A 26757-nucleotide genomic window follows, 5' to 3' on the forward strand; every position below is an offset into this window, starting at 1 on the left:
CACGGCCTGATAAAAAGAATGGTTAATTAAATAGGACACAATGTCTACTATGAACACATTTACTGTATGCTTAGGCAAAAATAAAATGGCATTTTTAGAGTATGAAAATAAACTAGGAAAGCTGATTCAAATAATCCCTGCTCCTGAAGAAATTTTCGTTGATTCATTTGATTTTTGACAAAGTCTGATGTAGAGGACACTAGCCTCAAACTCCCTGTGTCACTGAAGATAATTTTGTATGTACTCTATTCCTTTGTTAGGTTATCATTCTCATTAAAGCTGGCCTAATATATTTCTCTACTCAAATTAATCTAGAAATAAATCTCAGAGTTCCTTACCTTCATTATCAAATTCAAGGTCAGCGGCAGAGTACATACCAAATAAAACTTAAACACTTTGATTACTTTAGCCACAAAAGTTCCTTTTTTCCCATTCAGCTACAAAAGAAAAACAGTACATGAACAAAGGAGTGAGTCATAAAACTTAAAGATCTAAAATAAGACTACTTTTTTAAAAACAGCAATGTTAATTACCTGAAGGCACTTAATTAGCATTAACGCTCCTACTAAACTCAATAAAGGAGACACCAATAAAGCTGGATTCTCAAACTGTAGTAAATATCCAAGGAAAAGGGAAAATATGTAGATTTTATACACCTCGTAAATCTGTTGGAACAAAATAAAGTAGAAGAGAATAAAATGAATTTTAAAAATCATAATTCTAAGCAAATGCTCAGTTATACTTTAAGGTAATGCCAGGAAATATTCAATCTGTAGGTTTTGGTTTTTAGATAGAGTTCCTGGCTGTGGGAACTCACTCTGTAGACCAGGCTGGCCTTGAACTCACTGAGATTCACCTGCATCTGCCTCCCGAGTGCCAGGACTAAAGATGTGCATTACCACCGCCCGGCTCCAATCTGTATTTTTACCGTTGTAGTTTATAATGAATTTACCAATTTCTTCTTAGCATTCTATGGGAAGAGCAAAGAGCTCTAAACTCACAAGTGAGAGCTGAAGAACCTTGTTTAACACCATACTGGAACTGGGATGGTTTTTCTGCTGTCAAGTCAGTTCTGTGTAGGTGAGGTGCAACACTGTCAGCAAACATAGATGGTATGCAGGAGGATTATGAGTAAAGGCCAGCTTGGTCTATATTGCAAGAACTTGTCTCAAAAAAATTTAAAAAAGGCACCTGGCGGTTATGGCAGCACATGGTTTTAATCCCAGCACTCGGGAGGCAGAGGGAGGCCAACCTCTGTGAGTTCGAGGTCAGCCTAGTCTGCAGAGAAAGTTCCAAGACAGCCAGGGCTAAGTAGAAAAACCCTATCTGGAAAAACAAAACAAAAGATAACTTAAAAAAATAATATAAATATATCTGAAAAAAGATTTCACTGTTAAAAAGTCACAATATCCTTGGAGATGCTAGCATGCCTCAGTTAATAGTCTTCTGGTGTTGGTAACATGCAATCCGTGGCTAATTCCATACAAATGTGTGCAGAAACAGAGGAACCCTTCCATCTACACTTCTCCCTAGATGAAGCTCTGGCAATGGGAGAGAGAGCCTCAGGGAAAGTGTAGAGCCAGAGTGAGACGTTTGCGCTCTTCTTGCGTCTTGTTGGCTTGCACTTCCTCCAAACCTCACCTAAGACTGTCAGTTCTTGATCCCAACAGAACAGTTCTTCCTGTTGAAGCTGGGAAGACAGGTGTAATTTCCAACACTTGCTCATGTGCTCCATCCCTCTTGCTTCCAGTGGTCACTACTTCCATAATACCGTAGGCCCCTACCACCACACTTTCAGTAACCAATGAGGACAACAACTCTGCTCTGGATTAAGACTGTTCTGGAAGGTGGAAAGGGTGGAGGGCTCTGGTGTGACAACTAAACTGGTCCTCTGCACGGTAAGCACACTGCGCTGCCACTCAACCTGGCACACAGTCCTGGTTATTAAATCTTTACATTAGGTTCTTTCTGTTAAATTAATTTAAATCGTGATGCTCATCAGAGTTATAAGGGACAGAGATATAGAAAAGAAGTTTTGAGAGACAGTGCTGTGACATCACTGGTCTCCGCATTTAAATTCCCCGTCTGGAATGTCTCACCACCTTGTCACTCTGTTCCTCCGAGAAGACGTCCAGCAGCAGGAGGGAGACTGCTTGAAGAAACAAGACGTAGTGGCTGTACTCCCACACCATCATGAAAGTGTATGTTGAGGCGCTCATCAACAGGTAGCAAAACCTCTAGAGAAAAGTCAGGTAAGATCAGTAGATTTACACTGTAAACCAAGGAGCCGCCCAGCACCTGAAGCTACAAATCACAATGCCAGCCAGCGGTGGGGGTGCAGAGGCAAGTGGATATCGGTGAGTTCAAGATCAGACTGACACAGTCAGTCTAGGATACATCCAGGGCTATGTAGAGAGCGCCTGTCTTAAACAGAAACCCAAGCCACAGGATCTATCAGCACATCAGTACCCGTCCTCCAGTACTATATGACACAGGGGAGAACAAAGGGTGGGCTGAAGCGAATCAGTGGAGTGGGTCTGAGCTGTTGTTAATACAGAAGCTTCTTTTGTCCTAGAATAGTATTTTTATTTTCATCTGTGCTGGTTTTATTTTCTTAAAGACTATCAGGAGTTTGGGGATGCCTGGCCAAGACTCTGCTCCTAACAAAGTCTGGCCTGTTTTCCTCTAAAGCTCTACTCATCAGCCATGCAAAACTGGACGCTAAAAATGAGCCATGTTTGGGACTGTGCTTCCCCATCTCAGTTCTTGGAAGCAGATTAAGAAGATCCAAGGCCAGACTGGGCTATATGTTTGAACACATCCTGTTCTTCCTTTTAGCAGGACAAGCACACCAAACACAGCAGTTTACAGTTGAACTTTTATACCTTGCATGTTTCATCTTCATGTAAACAACACGAACACATTTCATATCTGTCAGAGCAATTTCCCATAGTTCTGTGTTTCCTTCTGGTGCTAAGTATCACACTCAAGGGTGAATACTCAAGTATTCTACCATGGAGCTGTGTGTAACATGACAGCCCAGAGACTCTGCAGGTCTGACAACCTGAGTGAATCCCAGGACCCAATAGGCAGAAGGAAAGAACACAGGTGGCAGTGGCCCCAGGCGTCTTACTCATTCTCTCCCCCTCCTCCCCTCATTCCCCTCTCCTGTTTATTCTCTGCCTGTCCCTCTCCTGCCTAGCTATTGGCCATTCAGCTTTTTATTAGACCAATCAGCTGCCTTAGGCAGGCAAGGTGAAACACATCTTTACATAAACACACATCCTTACATCATTAAACAAATGTAACACACCATTACAGTTTAAGTAATATTCTGCAACAAACATAAACAAATGTTAGCACATTTTTGCCAAATTAAAATAATATTCCACAACAGCCACCTTTGTAAATGGACCTAGAGTAAAAAGAATATTACCTTTCAGTTTCCTATTGTGTTTTCCTTCTTTTTGTTTTTGCTTGTTTGTTTGTTGTTCGATTTCTCTGCGTAATAGTCCTGGCTGTCCTGGAACTAGCTCTGTATGCCAGGCTGGCCTTGAATTCACAGAGATCCACCCGATTATGTCCCCAGAGTGCCTTTGTTGCATGTTTTGGAAGTTGTTTGAATGCACTTCCTAATTACTCAGGTAACATTTCCCTTCTCAGATCTTCGATGGGGTTGAAGACTATATAAATGTAGTTACTTTCCTCTCACGACTTGGCCAAGTTATTTATTATACAAGACTTAAGCTAGTTAGAATAGGGTATTTGTACTTATTGTATATAATTTCGTAGTAGGTTTAGAACTCTCTTACTTAAACAAAAGGGGGAGGTGTTGCAGGAGCTCCTTCCACTCCTTCAGCAAATAGCTGCTGAGATACCAGCCCACTGAGGCGTGGTCTCTCCTTCTTTAAAAAAGCAGCAACTGCCATCTGCTTGCTCTCTGGCTCTCTGGCTTTCAGCTCCACTTCCGGCGACTAGGCTGCCTTCCTGATTGCACAGAGGGCTGTTGTCTGGGACAGTGATCTGTAAGTTTTTCCCCTTTAAATAAATAACCATTCTATTAATAATAATTCCAAACTGGTGTGGGATTGTTTATGATTTACGCCTTCATGGGGATTAAAGACATGCACCACCACCACCGGGTATGTTTACTTCTTGTTACATAAAGCACAAATGGAGATTTAAAATAGAGGAAGGAATCCAATTGATTCCTCTCATTGCTTTTTGTTTGGTGATGGTGCTAAGGTAGACCCTCCAGCCCTTGCACATGCTCGTCTCCATGAACCCACACTCCTGCCCTGTATTCCAGGCAGTCAGGTTTATTATTAGTAGACTTGTTTGGTCTCTCTCATCTCTTCAAGACAGGCAGGTTGCCAAAGGGCTGCTACATTCCAGTCAACTGTGACATAATTAACTGCCTCTGCAGACACGCATCCTTTTTTTTTTTTTTTTTCCTGAGACAGGGTTTCTCTGTAGTTTTGGAGCCTGTCCTGAAACTCACTTTGTAGACCAGGCTGGCCTCAAATTCACAGAGATCCTCTTGCCTCTGCCTACCGAGTGCTGGGATTAAAGGCGTGCGCCACCACCGCCCAGCTTGCAGACATGCATCTTACTAAAGTTATTCTGTGGCTCAATTTATAGGCACCATTCAACTGCTAATAGGGTTATGGCAATAATTAACAAAAAATTAAGATCTAAATAATCTGAGATGGATGTCTCCTTCCACTTTGACTAGCCTACTACATCGCAGGCAGGGAAAACAGGCAAGCAGGAAATGAAAGACTATGCCACGCTGCCATCGACCTTTACTCCACTGCCATCCTCGCCCCACTGCATCTTCAGTAACATTTCTTTAGGTTCACATGACTAAAGGACATGCATGTCCCTGAAGTAAGAAAAACAATACTCGGCTAGATTAACCTCCAAAATGAGATATTCTTCATGTATTGTCACATAACCACACTAAAAGCAATACAACATCTATCTTCCTAAAATTATTTGGCTGCTATCAGATTATAGGAAAAACATGATATCACAACTACCTAGCTACATGTTGCATAGTGACATGCCTCACTGAACATAAACTCCTAATATGACGGACTTTAAAATCATGCACCATAGTCTAGCATGGTTTTGAACAATTGCACTACTATATAAGGCAGGTGGAGGAAGTGCTCAAAGCCCAGTCTCAGCTACATAATGAGCTTAGAGCCAGGCTGAACAAGAGATTATGCCTCCAAAAACAAACAATAAAACAAAACAAAAAACCAAACATGAGCCACATTTGCAAAACATCAGAATTAGTTGTGATGCAGAAAACAGATGTGTGTCTTACCTCTGCGTAAGTGTTTAGATTTCTTTTTAAATAGCCTGTAAGCGCAGCAACTTGGCACGCAAAATATGGTAGAGCCCAGTTTTCTCTTAAAGGAATGGAGTACTCAATTCTTGTTGTATCTGCCCTACAACAGACCAGAGGACACGGAGAGTGAGGCTACACGTGTGACACTGTGCTCCTCTCTTACTTCAATCCTTCTTGTACGCACATGCATACAGGTGTTCTGCCTGCATGTACGTCTGTGTACCATGTGCGTGCCTGGTGCTCCTGGATGCCAGAAGAGGGCATCAGACTCCTGAAACTGGAGCTATAGACAGTTGTGAGCTGCCACTCGGGTGCTAGGAATTGAACCTGGGTCCTCTGAAGATTAGCCAGGCTCTTAACTGATGAGCCATGGTGATTCACGGCAGCAATACCAGTATCTGGAAGGCAGAGGATTGCTGCAAGCTTGGAGCTAGCCTGGTCTATGTATCAAGTTCCATGATAGACAAAGAAATATAGCAAGGCCCTGTCTCAAAAGTATTAAAAATAGAAAATAAAAAAGTGACAGAAATCAGATTAGTTCCATGCTTATGAAGTTGTAATAAGCTTTTAGTTACCTAATATAAAGAATATAAAATAGTCAAAATTCAGGACCAGTGATTGAGAGGCTCAATAGGCAAAGGTGCTTCCAACAAACAACCCCTGAGACCCACAGTGGAAGGGAAACTAGCCCTGAAAGGTCACCGCTGCCCTATATACACACACTTAACCAATCAACCAATACAGTGTAAACTAAGACTTGCTAAAGTTCATTGAACTGAACACTTAAAATCCCTATATTTTGCTTTTACTTATTTTTTCAAAAATACCAAGAAAAAATAAAATTATGTTTTAGTGGATTTGTGTTCCTATAACAAATACCATAGACTTTGCAATTAAAAAACAACAAAAACATAGTTCACAGTTCCAGAAGCTGGGAAATCCCAGCCCAAAGAAGGTGCAAGGGATTCAGTGTCCAGTGAGGACCCACTCCTCACAGATGGAACCTTCCAGCTCTTTCCTCACTAGTGCAGAGGAACAAGATAGCTTGATTCAACAAAAACCTTTTTTTCCCTGCAGTCTGTGCTGGGGATTAAAGCCAGGGCCATGTGCATGCTCGGCAAGCCCTCTCCCTCACGGCTACTAACTTCAAAGGGGTAGCAATCCCAGTCATAAAGACTCCTCACTCACGACTGCATCCCTCAATAGTAACACATTTACAACTGAGTTTCAACAGACGAACTCGGGGGAGACACATTCAAAGCACAGCAGAACGAATGGAAGAACAATTCTGGGCTTGAAAACGTTTTTTAATTATGACACAAAACTATGAAAAAGAAAAAATAAGAACCAATTCACTGGATTTGATCAAAATTTAAAACTTTCGGGGCTGGGGAGATGGCTCAGTGCACTGGCTGCTCTTCCAGAGGACCCAAGTTCAATTCCTAGCACCCACATGGCAGCTCACAACTGTCTGTAACTCTACTTCCAGAGGATCCAACAACCTTATATAAACATACATGCAGGCCAAACACACATGCACATAAAAAAAACTTTTAAAAAAGCTTAAAAAATTTCAAACTTTCAATTTTCATTATTAGAAAAGTATGTGGCCGGGCATGGTGGCTCATGCGTTTCATGTCAGCACTCGTGAAGCTCAGGCAGGTGGGTCTCTGTGAGTTTGAGAAAGCCTGGTCTACCTCAAAAGTTCTGGAACTGCAGGCCTGCAAAGAGAAAGCCTGTCTCAAAAAAAAAAAAAAAAAGGAAGGAACGGAGGGAGGGAGGGAGGGAGGGAGGGAGGGAGGGAGGGAGGGAGGGAGGGAGGGAGGGAGGGAAAAGAAAGCAAAGAAGCCTCTGAAACCCATACTCCTGACAATGAAAAAACATGGGTAGAAAGCGTCTCCTGCAAGGGTCCCCACTTATCACCTACAGGAAATCCTTCCCACGGGTGGAAGGTTAGTTGTACTCTATAGAACCACCCACCCACCACATCCGCTTTCCATTACTGATTACAGTGTTGCTATACCACGCACAACTGTATAAAAACTCTCATAACCCAATAATCAGAAGATGAACAACGTCATAAAAAAAACAGGAAAAAAATCACACACACACACACACACACACACACACACACGGGCATGCAGCTCAGACTCACAGAGCTTTCAGAGCATGACCTGAATCCAACCCTCAGTCCTGTAAAACAGAGGATGTGAACAGATACTTTACACAAATATTTCAAGTTCTTAGAAAAGATGTAAAGAGACTTTACCAACTTAAGAGCATGAACATCATTGGGCATTAAGTCGTGAAAATTAAAACTACACTCTGCTTCCTGGCCATAACTGAGACACACACACCCAAGGCAACAGATCCAGCAAATCTTGGCCCCAAATCTCCAAAACCATACTCAAGTAAGGTCTACAAGGAAAATGCAGCAGTTCACGGGTCAGCAAAAGCAGCCTTCTGAGAAGTCAGGCTAAGGGCCTTTCCGAGGATCCTGCAGACTCCGGGCTCTTACTACCATAATAATGCCTCAAGTCTCCAGGCATCCTCAAAGGCACTGGAGCCCTACAGACAGAGAAACTCTGAGGAGACAGCCCCTAGAAGCAGAATGCATTACTACCTCAAGGGAACTACACCACTCCCCAAACTCCCCCAGCAGAAGGGAACATCTTACAATGGGAACCAAGTGGTCCCCTCAAGCAAAATGTCAACGAAGACTTCTCCTTAAGGGAGCAACTTCCCAGAACCAAAACTGAAGACAGTGAGAAAACAAGCCTCTCCCCCTTCCCTCACCTACACTGACAGCTCAGGTCAGTTCCTGGGAGGATGGGTGGTGTGAGACGCCTAGGGCTTGGTCTCTAGTCTTTCTAGTACAACCATGCTGAAAACTAAATTCCCTTCTTGCCGCTTATGAAAAACATAGGAATAATAAGCTATCATGAGATATTACTGTAGCTATAGGACCTGCTATGCCACAAGCTCTCAGCACCGCATACCCTCATGCACACACACTGGCTTACATTAGGGGCCAATTACAGGGCTCTGTGCAGAGCACCTGCCTAGCAGGCACAAGGCCCGGGCCTCAATATCCAGCTTTACACAAATAAAAGCTAAAGGGAAACAAAGCTAGGGAAAGCTCCTTTGCTTAAAATAGCTTATGCTATGACTTCCAGATGAGATGGGAAGCTGGTACCCCATGTGTGAGCTGGTGAAAGAGAAAGCCAGAAAAGTCTACAAAGGAAGAAGAGGATACCTGAAGGGAGCAGAGAAAAAGGCAGGAACAAAAAAATAAACTGAACACAGCTTTAGCTGTGCAGCTCCCTTGAGAGAAGAGCCAGCAGCTGCTTTCAGAAGCAATTTGTTTTTTCCTTGCAGAGTGTCGTATTGAGGATTGATCCTTCAAGAATAAGCTCATCAAGGGGCTAGGGAAAGGTTGCTCTTGCAGAGGACCCAGGTTCAATTCTCAAAACCCACACAACAGACTCACGGTGATCTTTAACTAAAGTTCCAGGGCATCCGACGCCCTCTTTTGGCCCCTGTGGGTACCAGGAATACATATGATGCACAGGCATACACACAGGCAAAACCCATATACATAAAAATAAATATTTCTAAAAAGATGATCAGTAAGATGCCCATCCCCCTAACTAACTCTGAATGCTTACCTAGCATGCCCGAAACCTGGTTCACTTTCCAGCCTCACATGGGACACGTCTGCCTCTCCAGTGCTGGAGGAGATCGTGCATCTGATACCACACCAGGCACGAAGCAAGCTGAGACCAGCCAGGCCAACACAGCAAGATTCTGTCTCAAAAACAAAAACTACCAGGAAACTGGCTCAGTGGGACAATCCCTACCTACCATGTAAAAAGCTACATGCTATTCCTCAACAGCAAAAAGATAAAAAGGTTTTTCAGGCTTCTTACCAAAATGACATGATACATATTTAATGATCAAGTGAAAAGAGTATTAACTTTTATCAAACGCAGTAGCCTCTATACTGGTGTTAATGGTGCCGGCCTCCTGGCGCTGACGCTGTCATCTTCACAGCACATGTACCAGAGTGATGCTATCCTGTCTCCAAGGCTCGGTTATAAAAAGACATATATTAGCGGGGGGGGGGGTCCGCACCCCTTTAATCCCAGCACTCAAGAGGCAGAGGCAGGCAGATCTCTGTGAGTTCGAGGCCAGCTTGGTCTACAAAGCTAGTTTCAAGATAGCTAAGGGCCATTACAAAGAGAAACCGTGTCTCAAAAAACCAACCAAACAAACAAAAAACTAACAACAACAACAACAACAACAAAAAGACATCTATCAATGACATTCTTTCAGTCTCTTGGATTATTTTACTGTAAATAGCATTTTTTTTTGAGACAGGGTCTTTCTGTGTGGTAGCTCTGGCTGTCCTGGAACTCTGGCCACAAACTCACAGAGATCCGCCTGCCTCTGCCTCCCCAGTCCTGGGATTAAAGCTGTGCACCATTACACCAGGCTGGGATTAAGTTTTTTTGAGCCAGACAAGGAGGACCTAAAAGTCAGCTAGGTACACGCCATGGTGTACACGTTGGGATCACAGGACAACCTGTAGGGATCTGTTCTCTTGGATGGACCACCATATGGTCCCTGGGATCAAACTCGGTCATCAGGCTGAGCAGCAAGCAGCCTTCTCACATGCTCACTGCGTGCTCACAGAATTCATCTTCTCTTTGGTTCCAGCCGCCTGTGGCCCAGTGAATCCTACCCACCTTTGAATCTCTTTAATGTTACCACTTCTGTCGCTAGAGAACCCTTTCTGCTTTCTTTTACCCTCATGTGGTGTGCATATACCTGTGTGTTGTCGTGTGTATGGGAGCACATGTGTAACCATGTATAAAGAGTTCTGATGTTGACTCAGAACCCTTCCGCAATTGTGCTCCACCTAACTCGTTGAGATAGGGTCTTATGATCACCGGAGAGCTTGACAACATGACAAGACTGGCTAACCAACTGGCTCGAAGGAGACTTCTGAGAGCTGGAGTCACAGGCAAGCCCACGTCCACCCAGCATCTAACAGGCACTGGGAACACAAACTCTAGTTTCCACGCTTGTACACCAACTGCTTTAACCACTGAACCAGCTTCCCAGACCTGCTTTGTTTCTTTTCTTTTTTTTCTTTTCTTTTTTTTTTTGTGAGACATAGTTTCTCTGTGAAACAGTCCTGGCTGTCTTCCTGTGCCTCCAAGTGCTGGGAAAAAGGTATGTGCCACCACTGCCAGGCTCCCAGACCTGCTTTATCAGTGATCATATCTAGATTAGGCCCTGAGGGGAATCTACCTAAACTGTACCGTATAGCATAACAATCAATAGGCTTTGCAGATTATAGCTGTGAATTGTAAGGATGGGAATATTTCTGGAACAAAATTTTGTAATATCAATAAGAAAACCTTTCGTACCTATTAATTAGGAACCACGCAACGGTAAGCATTCCTGCGAGCCACGTGCCACTCATAAGCCAACTTGTGACAAATAAAGCTGTCACATATATTCCTTGTAATCCAAAGACAATGCCAATGTAGAAATAGACTGGTTCAATCATCTCCTAAAGGCAAAGAGAGGGGATGAGACTGAGGATGACGTCAAACAACCCAAGGATGCACAGCTGGTGAGGAAACAGACAATAAAGTGAAAGGGGGCTGGAAAGAGCCCAGCGGTTAAGAGGGTGTTCTTCTTGCCGAGGACCTCAGTTCCATCTTAGAGTCCACAACGTGACTCACACCACCTGTGCCTTCTAGAGCAGTGGTTCTCAGTCTTCCTAATGCTGTGATCCTTAACACAGTTCCTCGTGCTGTGCCGCTACTTCATAGCTGTAATTTTGCTACTGTTATGAAATATAATGTAAGTATCTGACATGCGACCCCCGAAGGGGTGGAGGTCCACAGGTGGAACACCGCTGTGATCTGATGCCCTCTGAACTCTGAAGACACCAGGCAGGCACGTGTGTGCTGCACATACAGATGTGCAAGCAGAACACTCTCACACATGAAATACATCTAGAGTAGAGGGCACTACCTACATGGCTCCCTGTTGCTCGGTAGAGAACACTGGCAACGAGCTCCGGGTACAGAGACAGCTGCTGCACCGCGTTGATTGTCCTCAGGGAGACGGTCTTGTTGTTGTGCGTCAGCTCGTAAACACCTAAACACAGAGAGTTCTCTCGACCACTGCTCTGCTTTGACCACAGCTCGGCACGGCATTCATCAGTCACCACGATTAACATGGAAAGAAAGACACTCAAGTACAACACGGGGTGCCTCATTTCCCCAACGTTCTTATGTACATAACCTACATTCTAAGACAAATCCACCTTCCTAGCTCTTATTCTCTAAGAATAGTTATTTATTTTAGAACAATGTTACTACAATTATAAGTGTAGGTGTCCATACCTCTTTCAAACGATGGCGCCTTTAACATGTCTTTGTAATAGGAGTAATAAATAGCACTGTCACCCTGAAATGTGATTTCCCGTTCAAGTTCCTACAATGAAACAAGTATTGAGATGTCAGTGTTAAATGTCAGCTGTACTCTTTCTTTTCCCTCATCTTCTTGTATTTGGTTTATCGCCTTCATATTTTAAATTGACATAACAAAGATTTACCATTTTACTCCAGGAGATATTTGAATTTTCCTTAATTACCATATTACTAAGATTAAATTTCTCAATAGTCTGGCAATCATTTTAGTGAAAACACTTAAGGTTTCAAATGAATTACAACTGGTCCATTATGTTTTATATATAAGGATATTCTAGAAGGAAAACCCAAAGAATATCCTAAAAACAGCAATAGTAGTAAAAGGTAATAACAATAAACTCTGGTCAGGATTTAAAATAAAGCCAGGCACAGTCCTAGCACTCAGGAAGATGAGGCAGGAGGTTCAAGTTTGAGGCTAGCTTGAGCTACATAGTGAATTCCTGGCCAGCCTGAGCTACTCGGTGTGACTCTGTATAAAAAGTATTAAATGACTTTAAAAACAAAAGCACCAAATAAGAAGATAACTTAATGCAGAGAGCAGTGTTTTCTGTGACTCTATAAAACCTTAAGTACTGAGAAGAGTGAGGCCTTGACAGGAACATCTGAGGAACCACAGATTCTCAATCAGTGTCTCCTGTCAGTCAGCCAAATTCCTCCACGTAGAGGGCTTGCAGGTCCTGGTTCGGTCTTTACATCAGAAAGAAAAGAAGCCTAAGGTTTAACTATAAAGAACCAAAAAAGTAGCAATTAAGAACATTACGGGGTTGGGGAGATGGCTTGGCTATTAAAGCGCTTGCTGCTCAAGCAAGAGGACCAGAGTTCAGATCCCCAAACCCACGTAACTGCGAAGTGGACCCATCTTGGATGTTCAGCCACAGAAGGGCCCAAGAGCAAGCTTGGCCAACCATATTGGCTAGCTTTGGGTTTCAGAGACCCTGCCTCAAAGGACATTGTAGAAGGCAGATGAAGGTTCCTCCACAGACACACATGTGCATCTACATGGTGTGTGATATTTGGGAAAAAAATGGAAAAGAAAAAAAATGTAATAGTAGGGGCTTGAGAGGTGGCTCAGCAGTTAAGAGGACCCAGGTTGGATTCTCAGCACCCAAATGGTGGCTCACAGCCATCTGTTCTGGGATCTGATGCCCTCTTCTGGCATGCAGGCAGACATACAGACAGAGCACTCATAAAAAGGCACACCAAACACAAGGGTAAAGGCCAGGTGTGGTTGCTGCCCCTTTAGCTCCAGGGCTCTAGAAGCTGAGGCAGGCGGATCTCTGCTGACGCGAGCTTGCTCTGTTACCAAGTTCCAGGCTAAACAGAAAACACACAGTAAGACCCAATCTCAAACAAACAAGCACCATCAGAATGCTTTATATTCTTCAGTGCTAAGTCAGCTTTTGTTCTGCCATAACCTTATTTCCTCCTGTACTGGGACCAAACCCTAGGCCTGGCATTGGCTAGTCAAGAGCTCTAAAACATGCAATACGATCGCAGGCCTGATCAGATCACCTCTTAACATGGAGCTGTGTTCACACATAATACAGTTAAGTAGGAATACTTCAAAATTTGAGTCATTTTTTTCAAGATAGGGTTTCTCTGTGTAGCCCTGGATGTCCCGGAACTTGCTCTGGAGACCATTTTGGCCTCAAAATCACAGAGATCTGCCTTCCTCTGCTGGGAGTGCTGGGGTTAAAGGTGTGTGCCACCACGCTCAGCTCTAAAATCTGCATTTCAATTGTTCCAAAGGCTAAAACTTGTGTGTGTGGACATGCTGGTGCAAGTGGAAAATGCTGTACCCTGATTTTATGGAAGAACAGTAAAAAGGCTAGCACAACAGAAATGTAAAAATACCCTAGACTACATGTATAAAAGTATATGATACATGAATTTTGTGCTTAGGCTTGGAACCTCTTCCCAAGACATCAGATTATGTATATATAAATGTTGCAAAATTTTAAAAAATTGAAATAAAAAATACCCATCTATAACAGTCAAGCTTGTAGTCATGTTAGTTAGATTTTCTAGATGTACAGAGATATATTTCAGATGGATAGCTATTCTTCAAACCTTTCAAAGACTAACAGAATATGGCATTTAAAATGTTTTAAGAACTTAGAACTTTTCATGACAATGAGATTCATTTGCTCCTGGCAGCACCAATCTACTTCAAGAGGAAGAAGGGCATGAAAGAGGCGCCTTATAGAGTTTGTTAGCTATTTGGGCAAGAAACTGCTCTTGCCTGAAGTGCTTGATGGTATGTTGTATAAACTGGACATGCAGAACCCAGAGAAAATGTATCTAAAGTTGCCTAAAGAAGGTAAAATAGTCCTTCAGGGTTCCTGCTTCATGAAAGAGTCTGCCGGACATTCTGCAGGAAATGGAAGAAAGTGACTGACAAACTGCCAATATAGGTCTTTCAAATTTCCTGCTTTATGGAAAAGTCTGCCAGATACTATGAGGCCTGTAGGCTGAAGATGGATGCCTCAACGTTACAGAAGATTTTTGGGTGACTATCTAGATAGCAAGACATATCTGTCAATTTTAGAGTTTTTGGAAGTTGTTTACAATGGACTTCCTGTTAACTTAGGTAATATTATTTCCCTTCTGGTGTTGAAGAATAGATAATTATAATTTTCCTTAGTTATGATAAAAGATAAAGTAGATATAAATATTGTAACTGTAATTCTTGCTTGACACCTATTTTGTATTATGTAATTTTACTATGTTAAAGTTAAAATCTTTTAATTTGAACCAAAAAGGGGAAATGGTGTGAGAAGTTCTTCTATGTGTTGCTTTTATTGGTTAATGAATAAAGAAGCTGCTTTCAGCCAATGGCTTAGCAGAATACAGCCAGGCTGGAAAAGTTATATATAGAGAGAGTAGGCAGAGTCAGGGAGAAACCATGGAGCCACCATAGGACAAAGACATGAGCTGCTAGCCAGAAACTTGCCAGTAGGGCCACAAGCCTCATGGTAAAATATAAAATAATAAAAATGGGTTAACTTAAGATATAAGAGCTAGTTGGCAATATGCTTAAGTGATTGGCCAAGCAGTGATTTAAATAAAAAAGTGTCTGTGTGATTATTTTGAGTCAGGGCAGTTGGAAAATGAACTAGCAGACTCTGTTAACATCCAAGCCCCTATGAGCAGTTTTCCAAAGATCTAACTTCTTACAGTTTCACTGAGTGTTACTTATAGAGTCCTGGGATCAGCTTGCTACCAAACCTGATAACCTGGTTTGATAACCCCAGAAGACCCATGTTGGAAGGAGAAAGTTGTCCTCTAATTGTCCTGAACAAACACATGTAAGATAAACAAATAAATACAAATAAAACATTTAAGTGTTTGGAGCTCAAGTCTGTAATCCTAGCATTTAGATATTTAGATAGATAGACAGACAGACAGACAGACATTCCGACAAACAGCATCTGCTTGTGACTTATGTTGGCCTTCAAACCCAATTTGTAGTATTTTGTTTTCGCAGGCCAAATATACTGACACACCTAAATGAATTTCTCTTACAATTATTTTTGAGGCCAGGTGGTGGTGGTGCACACCTTTAACCTCAGCACTCAGGAGGCAGAAGCAAGTGGATCTCCGTGAGTTCTGGAGGCCAGCCTGGTCTACAGAGCAAGTTCAAGTAGAGCCAGGACTACAAAAAGAAACTCCGTCTCAAAAGACAAAAACAAAAAAATTCTTTTGGGGGGATGGAAGATTTGTTTGCAGCTGGGTGTGGAAGCTCACGTTTCTCACTCCGGCCACTGTGAGTGTGAGGACAGACTAGTTTCTAAACAGTGAGTCTCCCCCGCTGGCCTAATCAACAGAGCGAGAGCAAGACCTGGTCTCAACAACAAAGGAAAGACAGAGCCAGATTTGTTTCCTTCCAAGATTTCTAAGGTGAAACTCTAATCATCATATTTTAAATTAACTCTGCATATGAAACACAGAAAGGCCTTATTAACTATCTGGTTGTGGTGGTGCACACCTTAACCCCAGCACTCAGAAAGCAGAGGCAGGTATCTCTCAGTTTGAAGCCAACCTGGTCTACAGAGATGGTTCCAGGACAGCAAGGGCTACACAGAGAAATTCTGTCTTGAAATAAATAATAAAAAAAGTTTACTAAATGTAGACTGATTCTAAAGTGGGTCCCACAAGTTGTGCAGAAGCTCTCAATGTCACCGTCCCTATCTGTACGCACTACACGATTCCATGTTCTTCAGAACACCGCTGCATCTTCACTCCAGGGTCTTCAGTCCTGCCTACAACACAGTGACCTGGTCCTACACACTGCAGACGGCCAGCCTGAAGAACCGAGAGGAAGGCCACCTTCTGATGGCTCCTGGGCGACTTCCCTACACTTGGCGTGGAGAACTATAGTGATAGAGATTATTTTCTTTTCTTTCCTTCTTTCTTTTTGGAGACAAGGTCTTGCTGTTCTGGACCTTAATGTGCAAATTTGGCTTTCCTTGAAATCGCCAGCTTTGATCCAGACTTTTAAGGAAAAAGTACAGGCTGTTGTACTAACCTGACCAACATACAGATGTGAGGAGTAACTACTCATATCCATTCTCTACACAAACCAGGGTCTGAGAGCGCTCGGTCAGCATGACTGCCTGCTCAGAATCAATGAGCAAGAGCAGCACCGCAAGTGCAGAACTCTGAGAAGCTCACAGTCAAGTGAGCTCTGAGAGCAGCTTTATTCAAAGGCCCAATGGTGAAATTTCCAATATAACTAGAGGGACTGAGGATTCTGTGAAATACACATAATTTAAAACCCCAAACATTAACCACAAGGCAACAACATCTTAACACTGTTAGTGAAGTCGGTTAGATGATACAGTGAATCAAGGCACTTGTCATACTGCACATATTCACACAATAAATTAATAAATGCAATTTAAAATTTAAAAATAATAACATTTTAAAATGTAAAACCTGTTGTACCTGATAATTATCTTCAACCTTCCCCAAAACTGCAATTATATAATCTAATTCCAAAATTAAACGTGTAACTACGTAATCTAAACATTAAAGTATTTTAATGCTGAAATTTACATTTCTGAAATATGAGCTAAACTCCTTAGAGGCTGACCAATACCGCCAGACTTTACTGCAAGTCCTCAGAGAGCTTCAGCTTGGTCTGACCATGGCTCTCCAGAGTAGCTCTGATCTGTTCCCGGTCTCTTAGCTACTATAACCGGACACAACTATCAGAGTGGGCACCTGGAATCTTGGCCTTACATCCTACCCACATCAGCACCACGAATGTGCCTGATGTCCTTGGTGCCAGCTCGACACGAGCCAGTCTCCTCCACTGACAAGGAGTTAGCACTGTGCTGACCATCCTGCCACCACTCCTCCTGGACTCCAACCCCAAGGCCACAACCACGTCCACACGAGCCCACTGCCCACAACCACGTCCACACGAGCCTGCTGCCCACAACCACGTCCACACGAGCCCGCTGCCCACAACCACGTCCACATGAGCCCCAGCTGCCCTTCAGCTGGATCCACCTGTCTGTCTTCGGTCTGCTGACTCCTGCAGCCAGTTCTCAAACACTTGAACCAGATTCTCCTAACAGCCCCAGATAAATTAATTGTACAAGGAGAGAACCCTAATAATTTCTACTTTATGAATTAGCTTATTAGATTTTATTTGAGACAGGGTCTCTCTATGAAAGCCTGGTCTGCCTGGAACTAGCTATGTAGACCAAGTTAGCCTAGAACTCAAGCAATCTGCCTACCTCTGTCTCCCCAGTGCTAGGATTAATGACTTTAACCAACATGCCCAGCTTACTATATATTTTAAGGCTGATACTGTAACTGTGTCTCAAAAGAGCTTTTATAACATTTTGCTAATACCTATAAATGTTATTTGCCATACCTACCAAATATATATAACCTGAGAAACACATTATTCAAAATAATAAGTATGAAAATGTTTTTCATATGCTCAAAATTCTTCTTACCTGCCTGTTGGAAAACCAGAATTTCCGCTCGTGGTACGCTGATAAGTAGAAAACATGCATCACGCCACTGACGACGGCTGCGATACAGCCAATAAACACCTTGGCAACGCGCTGAAAGGATAAATCTGAGAAAGAGGAACCGGAGTGACTCGTGGTCTGGAGGCAGAGTGATTAAAACAGCATCCTAACTCAATGGTTTCTCCCCAAAACACATAACCCCAGTCTAAGCATGAGAAAACATTAAACTCAGTAGAGGTCCATCCTATAGGCCACCTGACCAGGACTCCTCCAACTGAGAGCTCAGTCACATCTGTCTCAGTCACAGACAAAAAGTCAGAACATCTAAATAAAGTATAGGCTTTACTTAAGGGTATCACCTCAGTATTTATTACCCTCAACAAACGTACCGCACTAATTAAAATGCTAACGAGGGAAAAGGTACCAGAGGCTGGGGGCCAGAAGGAAGGGTCAGCGGGGAAATGTACCAGCCACCGATCACGGATCACGATGACCTGAGTTCAATCCTTGGTACCAACATGGTGGAAGGCGAGAACTAATTCCCTAAAGTTGTCCTCTGATCTCCATGTGTGCTCATATGTCGAAACACACACACACAAAAAAATAATTTTTTATTTATTAATTTTTTGGGGTGTAGTTTTCAAGATAGGATTTCTCTGTGTAACTTTGGAGCTTGTCCTGGAACTTGCTCTGTAGACCTGGATGACCTCAAATTCACAGAGATCTGGCAGCCTCTGCCTTCTGAGTGCTGGAATTAAAGGTGCGCACCACCACCGCCCAGCAAGAAAAATTATTTTAATTAAGGTCTATTTCACACGATGAACATACTACAGAGATTTGGTTCACAACAAGGTAAATATGCTTAAAATTAAAGAACAATACACTGAAAATTGGTTAAGTCATGAAAAAAAAGTCAGGTGGTGGTGGCGCACGACTTTAGTTTTTTTTTTTTTTTTTTTTTTTTTTTTTTTTTTTTTGGTTTTTCGAGACAGAGTTTCTCTGCAGCTTTAGAGCCTGTCCTGGAGCTAGCTCTTGTAGACCAGGCTGGTCACAAACTCACAGAGATCTGCCTGCCTCTGCCTCCCGAGTGCTGGGATTAAAGGCGTGCGCCACCACCGCCCGGCGGCGCACGACTTTAATCCTACCCCTTAGAAGGCCAAAGAAGGCAGTCCTCTTAGTTCGAGGCCAGCCTGGTCTACATAGTGAGTTCCAGGACAGTCAGAACTACAGAAAGAAATCCTGTTTTGAAAAGGGCAATCAAGCAAACAAACAAAAAAACATGAGAAAAATGTCCATTGATTTCAAAAGTACTGAAAAAGAATGCAGTTATCTTACAAACACTCATTCTGAATTACTACTGCTGCCCTATAGTTTTGAGGGCTATGTCTTAGAAGCATACACTCTGAACTATTCGCAACACAGAACACACGTGGACTCTGCACACAGGAGACAGAGGTCCCACTATAGCTGTGAGGCACAGAAGAATGGTCCCAAAGGCATGAGACCCACTGCTCTGGTACTGAATGGCAGACAACTTAGGAAATCAACCTTTTGGTTCATTAAATCAGTTAAACCAATCTCAAGGCTGTACTTGGCACACTGTTAGCTGCAACACATGGCTTCTGAGTTAACCATAACCCCAATTCAGGTTACTGCTTACTTCAAGACCTCAGCTTTGCACTCGGTCCTCTTGTATCCTCACAGTTCCAGACGAACGTCCCTCCCTATCTGGGACGTGCTGTTATACTGTAAGGGAGGACAGCCCCTCACAGCCGGTACAGAACACAAGGACACCAATGCTCAGCACAGGGTGGTAGGGTGAGGGCTGCAAAGGCAGACAGCAAACTGCAGCAGCAGTAAGCAAGCAAGCAGCAAGCACGAGTGTTGTACAGGAGTGGGTTTTTAAGGAGAAAAAGGGGACTCTGTGTTAGGGTGAGCTGCTAAATCCTGATTGGGCATATTAGCCAAATAATGAATTTTGATTGCTGGACCTTGGTGTTTTGTCTCAGAAATGAGTCAGTGGCCAAATAAGGGAATGGACCTTAGCGAGCAGCTTTAGGAATGTAATCTAATGGTTTTTAGCAAAGAGGAGAAGGGAAAAAGGCAAAACCTGCCAGTGCCATATCCGCCAGGCTCCTGCCTGTGTCTGCCATGCTTGTGCCTATGACAGAGGAGCAGAACAGAAAGGCGGTCTGCTTGGAACCTGAGTCAGCAGGGACGTGCTGTATGCGCAAGCTTCGGGCAAGGGGCTGGAGGCTGAGGAAACACACGCAGAGACAGACGGACTCCAATCACTGGTACAAAAGCCCCTCTTTAATAGCACCATGGAGGCTTAAATACCCTGCAGTCAATGGCCAACAGGTGAAAATCCCATCCTCATCCTCTAGGCTAGGCACAGCTTTTAGTAACTTCAATTAGAAGGATCTAGACAGGGAAGAGCAGCTGAAGGCCAGGACTTAATTGGTCCTAACAACATGCAATCCACTTTTAGTAAAGACAACATATGTTTCGGAATGAATAAAAAATAGTAACTGAAGGGCGCTGGAAAGATGGTTCAGAGGGTAAGAACACTGGCTGCTCTTCCAGAGGTCCCGAGTTCAATTCCCAGCAACACAGGGAGGCTCACAACCATCTGTAATGTAATGAGATCTGGTTCCTTCCTTGCCAGCAGTACATTGTATACTTAGTAAATAAATAATCTTAAAAAAAAAAAAAAGAACAGTAAGCAGCAGATCTACACTGCTGTAACTGGTGCTCCTTTAAAAAAAAATAGTAACTATCTGTCTCCACAGCCACAAATATTTACTTCCTTCTTGCAAGCACAACACACCCATTGAATGGGGACTGAACAGCTTTCTCAGACCGGCTTCCTATCTGCAGACAGGCTCAAAGTTAATTAAAGCCTTCTTGATTTTGACAGACACTCCCAGAGGTTTAATTAGAGGTGACGTTACAAACCTCAAGTCCAGTTACCTGGGAGGCTGAGGTGAAGTAAGAGCTCAAGAGTGTGAGGCCAGCCAGAACTTAGTGAGGACCTGACTCTAAACAAAGGCTAGATATGATAATACACCTTTAATCTCAACACACGAGACAGAGGCAGGCAAGGTCTGAGTTCAAGGCCAGCCTGGTCTACAGAGTGAGCTTCAAGACATTAAGGGTTACACAGAGAAAGCCTGTCTAGAAGGAAGCAATGGAGGGAAGGAGAGAGACGGAAGGAAGAAGGAAGGAAGGGAGAGAGGGAGGGAGGGAAGGAAGGGGGGAACCTTAATAAAAAGGTTTGCCTAGGGCTGGAGAGATGGCTCAGAGGTTAAGAGCATTGCCTGCTCTTCCAAAGGTCCTGAGTTCAATTCCCAGCAACCATATGGTGGCTCACAACCATCTCTAATGAGGTCTGGTGCCCTCTTCTGGCCCGCAGGCATACGTGGAAGGAATGCTGTATACATAATAAATAAATTAAAAAATAATAATTAAAAAAAAAGGTTTGCCTATGAGAAATAAAAATATACATCCACAAACACAAAGTTCACAGCATGAAATACTGAAAACCACCTAAATGTCCAACAAATCAAACAATTATGAAACAATGAAATACTGCTAAGCAGGGGGCTGGAAAGATGGCTCAGTGGCTAAGAGGATTTGCTGCTTTCCCAGAGAACCAGCTAATCCCCAGCATCCATTTCTGGTGGCTTACACTATCTGTAACTCAGGCTTCGGGGCATTTGACACCTCTGCCCTCTCTAGACAGCTACACTCATATGCACACACCTACACGCTGACATACACACCTTTACATTCTCAGATCAGATTTTCAGCCTCAGCCATCACAGGGTGTGAAGAGGTTCACATCCATATGTGCAGATAAAACACTCATAGACATATATATGTAAATTTAAATAATAACTGCAAGCAGTCACAGCAGCAGCATTACCAAGGGTTTGTATATATCTGTAAAATATGATTGTGTGTTTGCGGTAAGGCTACACTCTGCATTGTTTGTCAGCCTTGGCTCTCACTCCTTCCTGTGGCCTCCTGAGTTCTGGGACTAAAGGCGAGCATCTACCACACCAGCACCTTGATTCATCTGAGCAAATACATACAGGCCTTTAACTTTCTACAGGCAGGAAGCAATCTAAGAAAGCTGTCTGGCCCCTATATGTGACATAGTTCTAATGCCCTCTTCAGGCCAGGAAGATAATAGGGAAGGAATAGCCTCTGGGAGACAAGTGAAGAACCACAAGGAAAAATGAATTTCAAGAAACTCCCAAAACACACCATAGGACACACAGAAGATTTCCCAGCCCAGGGTAAAGAGATCTTGGACTTAGCAGGATTTCTGGATTGCTATGGAAGATGTGATGAAGCCCGGGAGATTCGTTTACACCATCATACCAACAATGTATGCAGAGGGCACGCACATACAGGAAAGCATTAGCAGGGCAGGCCTGAGCCGGCGCCATAGGACACAACTGCTTACAGCCCAGGCTCCTAGGCATCCAGGAACTTGGATTTCAAGAGCTTCTACCACTCTTTGATAAGTGTGGTTTTACTGCGCCTACCTTATTTGTACAATGTTGTTTATGCTTTCCTCCAGAGATTAAATTTAGTCAGCTGATAGGCAAAGGATACCTACAATACCTACGTGGCCAACTCTGTAAAACCGCGGGCTGTCTCTAATGCGCTTCCCTTGCTGACAAAACTGTAAGTGCCATAATTTGAGGACAAAGAGAAAAAGGGGGTCCTACAGATCCACTGGGAGAGGAATTTGGAAGTGTATGTCCAGTAACTTACACTTTACCCAAAAGGCCTTTCCCTATGCTGACTTTGTTATTCACTATAGTGAATCATAGTTTAAGGACAATAAGAGTTTTAAAACTGATGTTATGAGAAAATAAAACTGGGTATCTTCCTTAGTGCAGGGACGGTGTGCTCTGTCTGACAGAGGTGGTGTGGGAGGTCCTTCTGTATATGAGTTGCTTTTATTGGTTAATGAATAAAGAATTTGTCTTGGGCCCGGCAGGGCAGAATAGAGGAAGGCAGGGAAAACTAAATTGAATGCTGGGAGAAAAGAGGCAGAGTCAGTGAGACACCATGGAGCTGCCAGAGGAGAAAGACGCAAGCTGCCAGCCAGAATCTTGCCAGTAGGCCACGAGCCCCGTGATAAAATATATAATAATAGAAATGGGTTAAATTAAGATGTAAGAATTAGCCAGTAAGAAGCTAGAGCTAATAGGCCAAGCAGTGATTAGTGATTTAATTAATACAGTTTCTGTGTGGTTTTTTTAGGGCTCAGCATCCGGGAACAAACAAGCGGCCTCTCTTACTACAGAGAAGGCCAATTATTTATAAGGAAAGAGATAAAGTGTAGTAAGATGGTGTTAATATTACCAACCATTATCTCCTTCCTTACGGAAAGATTATAGGGTGATATAGCTCACAAACAGCGTGAGCCACATGTTCAAAGCCCTGGGCTTGATCTGCAATGTGATAAAGTAAACGAATGAATAGAGACAGATGATGATTTCTACCATGACCATGCGACTTCTTTCCCATTATCTGGATTTACTAGGACTTGCTTGGACCACAAGCAGAAGTACAAGTGACAGTGGGCCAGCCTAGCAGAAGCTCCAAGGGACATGTATGATTCTACATACTCTCCGGCTCTTCTCCTGCATCCCAGAAAAAAACATGTGCCAAAGAGTGGCTATTCCTTCCTGGGACATGAAGCCAGACCAGCCACCCTGTGAGTAAACATGTGACAACTCAGCAATCAATGTTTGTCTTATCATGTCATGTCATACCATGGCCATAAACCATAAACAAGATATCAGTGTATATTGTAAGGTGATACAGTTTAGGGGCTATTCTATAGCAAAAATCAATTGTGTTAATGATGAAGTTAATCTCAAAATATCTTTCTATAAGATGTGGGCATGGCCGGGCGGTGGTGGTGCACGCCTTTAATCCCAGCACTCGGGAGGCAGAAGCAGGCGGATCTCTATGAGTTCGAGACCAGCCTGGTCTACAAGAGCTAGCTCCAGGGCAGGCTCTAAAGCTGCAGAGCAACCCTGTCTCGTAAAAACCAAAAAAAAAAAAAAAAAAAAAAAAGATGGGGGCATGCTCAGTGGAAAGTGCTTGTCTGGTTGGTACACAAGCCCAGGCTTAGTTCCCAACACCTCAAAACACAAAAAGCAAGAGACAATTTTGAAGTTCATGCACTGACATGACAAAAACATACTTTTTCAGCTGGTGTACCACCACCCAGGCATCCACCCAGACCTACGTGACTTACATTTTGAAAGTCTTTCAGAAACTGCGGGGCTTCTGGTCTTCTCTGCTCTGGCTTCCTGGCTTCCTGAAGTCTTGTGCTTTTTCCTTTGGCGGAGTTCTACAGATGACCCTTAAGACATTTAAGACATTATTGCAATGCGTGCATCAATTTTTGGTACCTCAAGTGCATCAACTCTGCTATGTGAAAAGCAAAGGCTACTTCATGGCCAGATCCCAGTACACACCCCCAGGCCTGTCTCTAATGAGCTTCCCTGGTTGACAAATTGGCACAAATGGCACAACTTTGATACTGAGGGAATCAAGTATATTATCTCTGACTCTATAAAGAGAAAAATGTTGGTGTCATGTGACTAAAACAGGTCCTGTGAGAACCATTAGTGCCGGAAGTAACTTTTCGTATCTGGAGCTCTTCCTCAAACAGTCTTTAGTGTACAGGAACGGAAACAACAACAAACATACATTCCCTACCACCACCGCCGCCACTCACATTTTAGGAGACTAGCTGGTAAAAAAGCTTATGAATTCTTATCCTGAAATGATGCTCTTTTAAATGTTCCAAAAAAGGGGGGCTGGAGAGATGGATCAGTGGTTAAGGGCACTGGTTGCTCAACCAGAGGACCCAGGTTCGATTCCCAGCACCCACATGGCAGCTCACAACTATTTGTAACTCCAAGATCTGATATCCTCAGACAGATACACATGTGGGCAAAACAAATAAATAATTAAAAATATTTCAAAAAAGTTAATTTTTTTCCCAAAAATTCCAAGGGATATTTTTAATCTTACTATGTTAGCTACCCAAAATTAACAAACCCATCATTTATAAAATTATGCTTCTTCCTGTTCCCCCTTCTTTTTAAAGGCAAGCTCCTGAGTAGCCTCAAGCCCCTGACTCTCCCACCTCAGCCTTCCAAATGCTGGAATTACAGGCATGCACCACCATTTTTCTTTCCAGGATTTGGGACTGAACAAAGGGTCCTAACCACACTAGGCAAATACTCTACTGATGAACTACTGCCCAGCCAGGCCTTCTCCACAGCAGAGCTCACAGGTGTTTGCTTTCTGTTCCATCACACATAGGGAAGAGCTTGAAAAAATGTCCTAATACCAAAATGCTCACCTTTTCTATCTCTAATGTTTTAAAATGTAATGCAGAAATTATAACTTACAATTCCAAATTAAAAAACAAGAGACTACACACTGAACAGGAATTTGGCACAGATAAGTTTTTCCTTTCCTAAAATTATCGTGCAGAATAGAAGCTACTGCAATAGGCTAGAGGCCTGTCAGGTTCATGCTGTGGCCCAGGTTTTTACCTCTCTTCCTTCCTCTCAGTTAAGTCGCTAAGCTATAAAATGTGGACCAAAGGATGGAATCAGTAGCAATGAGAATGGGCCGCTCTGATCAAACAGACAACTCCTTAGCTTTACTGTGAAACTGAGTAAAACAGATTCTGAGACTGTTTCCCAGCAAATTCATGCTTCCTAAAATGTCTCTAAGTAACAGTGCAGCAATAAAAGGTGAGCCATGCCTGGAGGTTTGGTCTCTCTCACAGCTCAACTCTCACCTACTCTCACAGCGCCATGATCTCTAACCAGGCTCTAAACTCCCAATGTTCTCACTCCTCGTCAACAAAACGCCTCTGTGCACGTTAAAGAAATCCACAACCGAGCAAAATGCAAAGACGGGGAGCCAGGCCCAATGGACACATCTCCTGAACCCCCATACCTAAGGCTGAGGGAACACTGTGGAAGAGGGGGTGGAAAGAGCCAGAGGATGAAGGACTTTGCTGAGACCACAAAGTCTCCCCAGCACGGCTGCCAGAGCAAGAGTAATAACGGACATGCCACAGGAGAGGGGAAGACCTCAACCCTATATAAAAGGCAACTAGGGAACTCTGACAGAGGGTGAGAGCCTACCCGGAAGACACACCGATTAGTTATTCAATAGCAAAAGTTCAGTCCTAAAAACACACAAACACAAGTAGCATACACACTGAGTAGGTTATATTTAGAAATATATATTGCATGTATGTAACAATTAATGAAAAAGGAGACCATAAATTTGAAAGAGACCAAGAATGGGTATATGGGAGGGTTTAGAAAAAAAAGGAAGAGGAAGAAGTAATTATATTACAATTTCAAAAATATAAAAATATTTTTTAAATAAATAAAAACAAAAAATTGAGTTTTAATGTTTAGTTACATTAAATTTCTGCAGCAAAGCCTGGTGGTGGTGGTGCATGCCTTTAATCCCAGCAATCATGAGGCAGAGGCAAGTGGCTCTGAGTTCCAGGCCATCCACAGCTCACAAAGACACCTTGTCTCAAAAAACAACAACAACAAAAATTGCAGCAAAAAAACCTGAACTGGGTGAGGTGACTCACTACCAGAATCCCAGACGCCAGAGGCAGGCAGATCTCTGTGCATTGAAGGCCAACAAAGCCAGTTCCAGGCCAGCCAGAGTTAGAGGAAGACACTGTTTCAAAAGGAGGGAGAAAAGCACAACCTGACAATGAAAACATGTATTTTAATCATTTCATAAATTCTGTCAATAAAACCAAGTTTTTGCATGGTACTAAAAAGCTAAATAATTGCAAATTCTCACT

The 26757-nt window shown here is 43.0% G+C and overlaps 1 protein-coding gene across 2 annotated transcripts in view; it reads right to left on the minus strand.

Annotated features, from left to right (window-relative positions):
* The window catches only part of Dpy19l4 (dpy-19 like 4), a 56753-nt gene that overhangs the window by 28059 nt on the left and 1937 nt on the right, over positions 1 to 26757 (minus strand). For both annotated transcript variants that reach the window (XM_038347424.1, XM_038347425.1), the window contains 9 exons: positions 24151 to 24258; positions 17844 to 17968; positions 11785 to 11875; positions 11415 to 11536; positions 10795 to 10940; positions 5336 to 5459; positions 2103 to 2237; positions 534 to 665; positions 339 to 437 (listed from right to left, as the gene is read on the minus strand). In XM_038347424.1, coding sequence (XP_038203352.1) covers positions 339 to 437; positions 534 to 665; positions 2103 to 2237; positions 5336 to 5459; positions 10795 to 10940; positions 11415 to 11536; positions 11785 to 11875; positions 17844 to 17968; positions 24151 to 24258 — 1082 coding nt within the window. The remainder of the gene's footprint in view (positions 1 to 338; positions 438 to 533; positions 666 to 2102; positions 2238 to 5335; positions 5460 to 10794; positions 10941 to 11414; positions 11537 to 11784; positions 11876 to 17843; positions 17969 to 24150; positions 24259 to 26757) is intronic.

This window comes from Arvicola amphibius, chromosome 11, assembly GCF_903992535.2.
Source record: "Arvicola amphibius chromosome 11, mArvAmp1.2, whole genome shotgun sequence".
NCBI classification, from domain to species: domain Eukaryota; kingdom Metazoa; phylum Chordata; class Mammalia; order Rodentia; family Cricetidae; genus Arvicola; species Arvicola amphibius.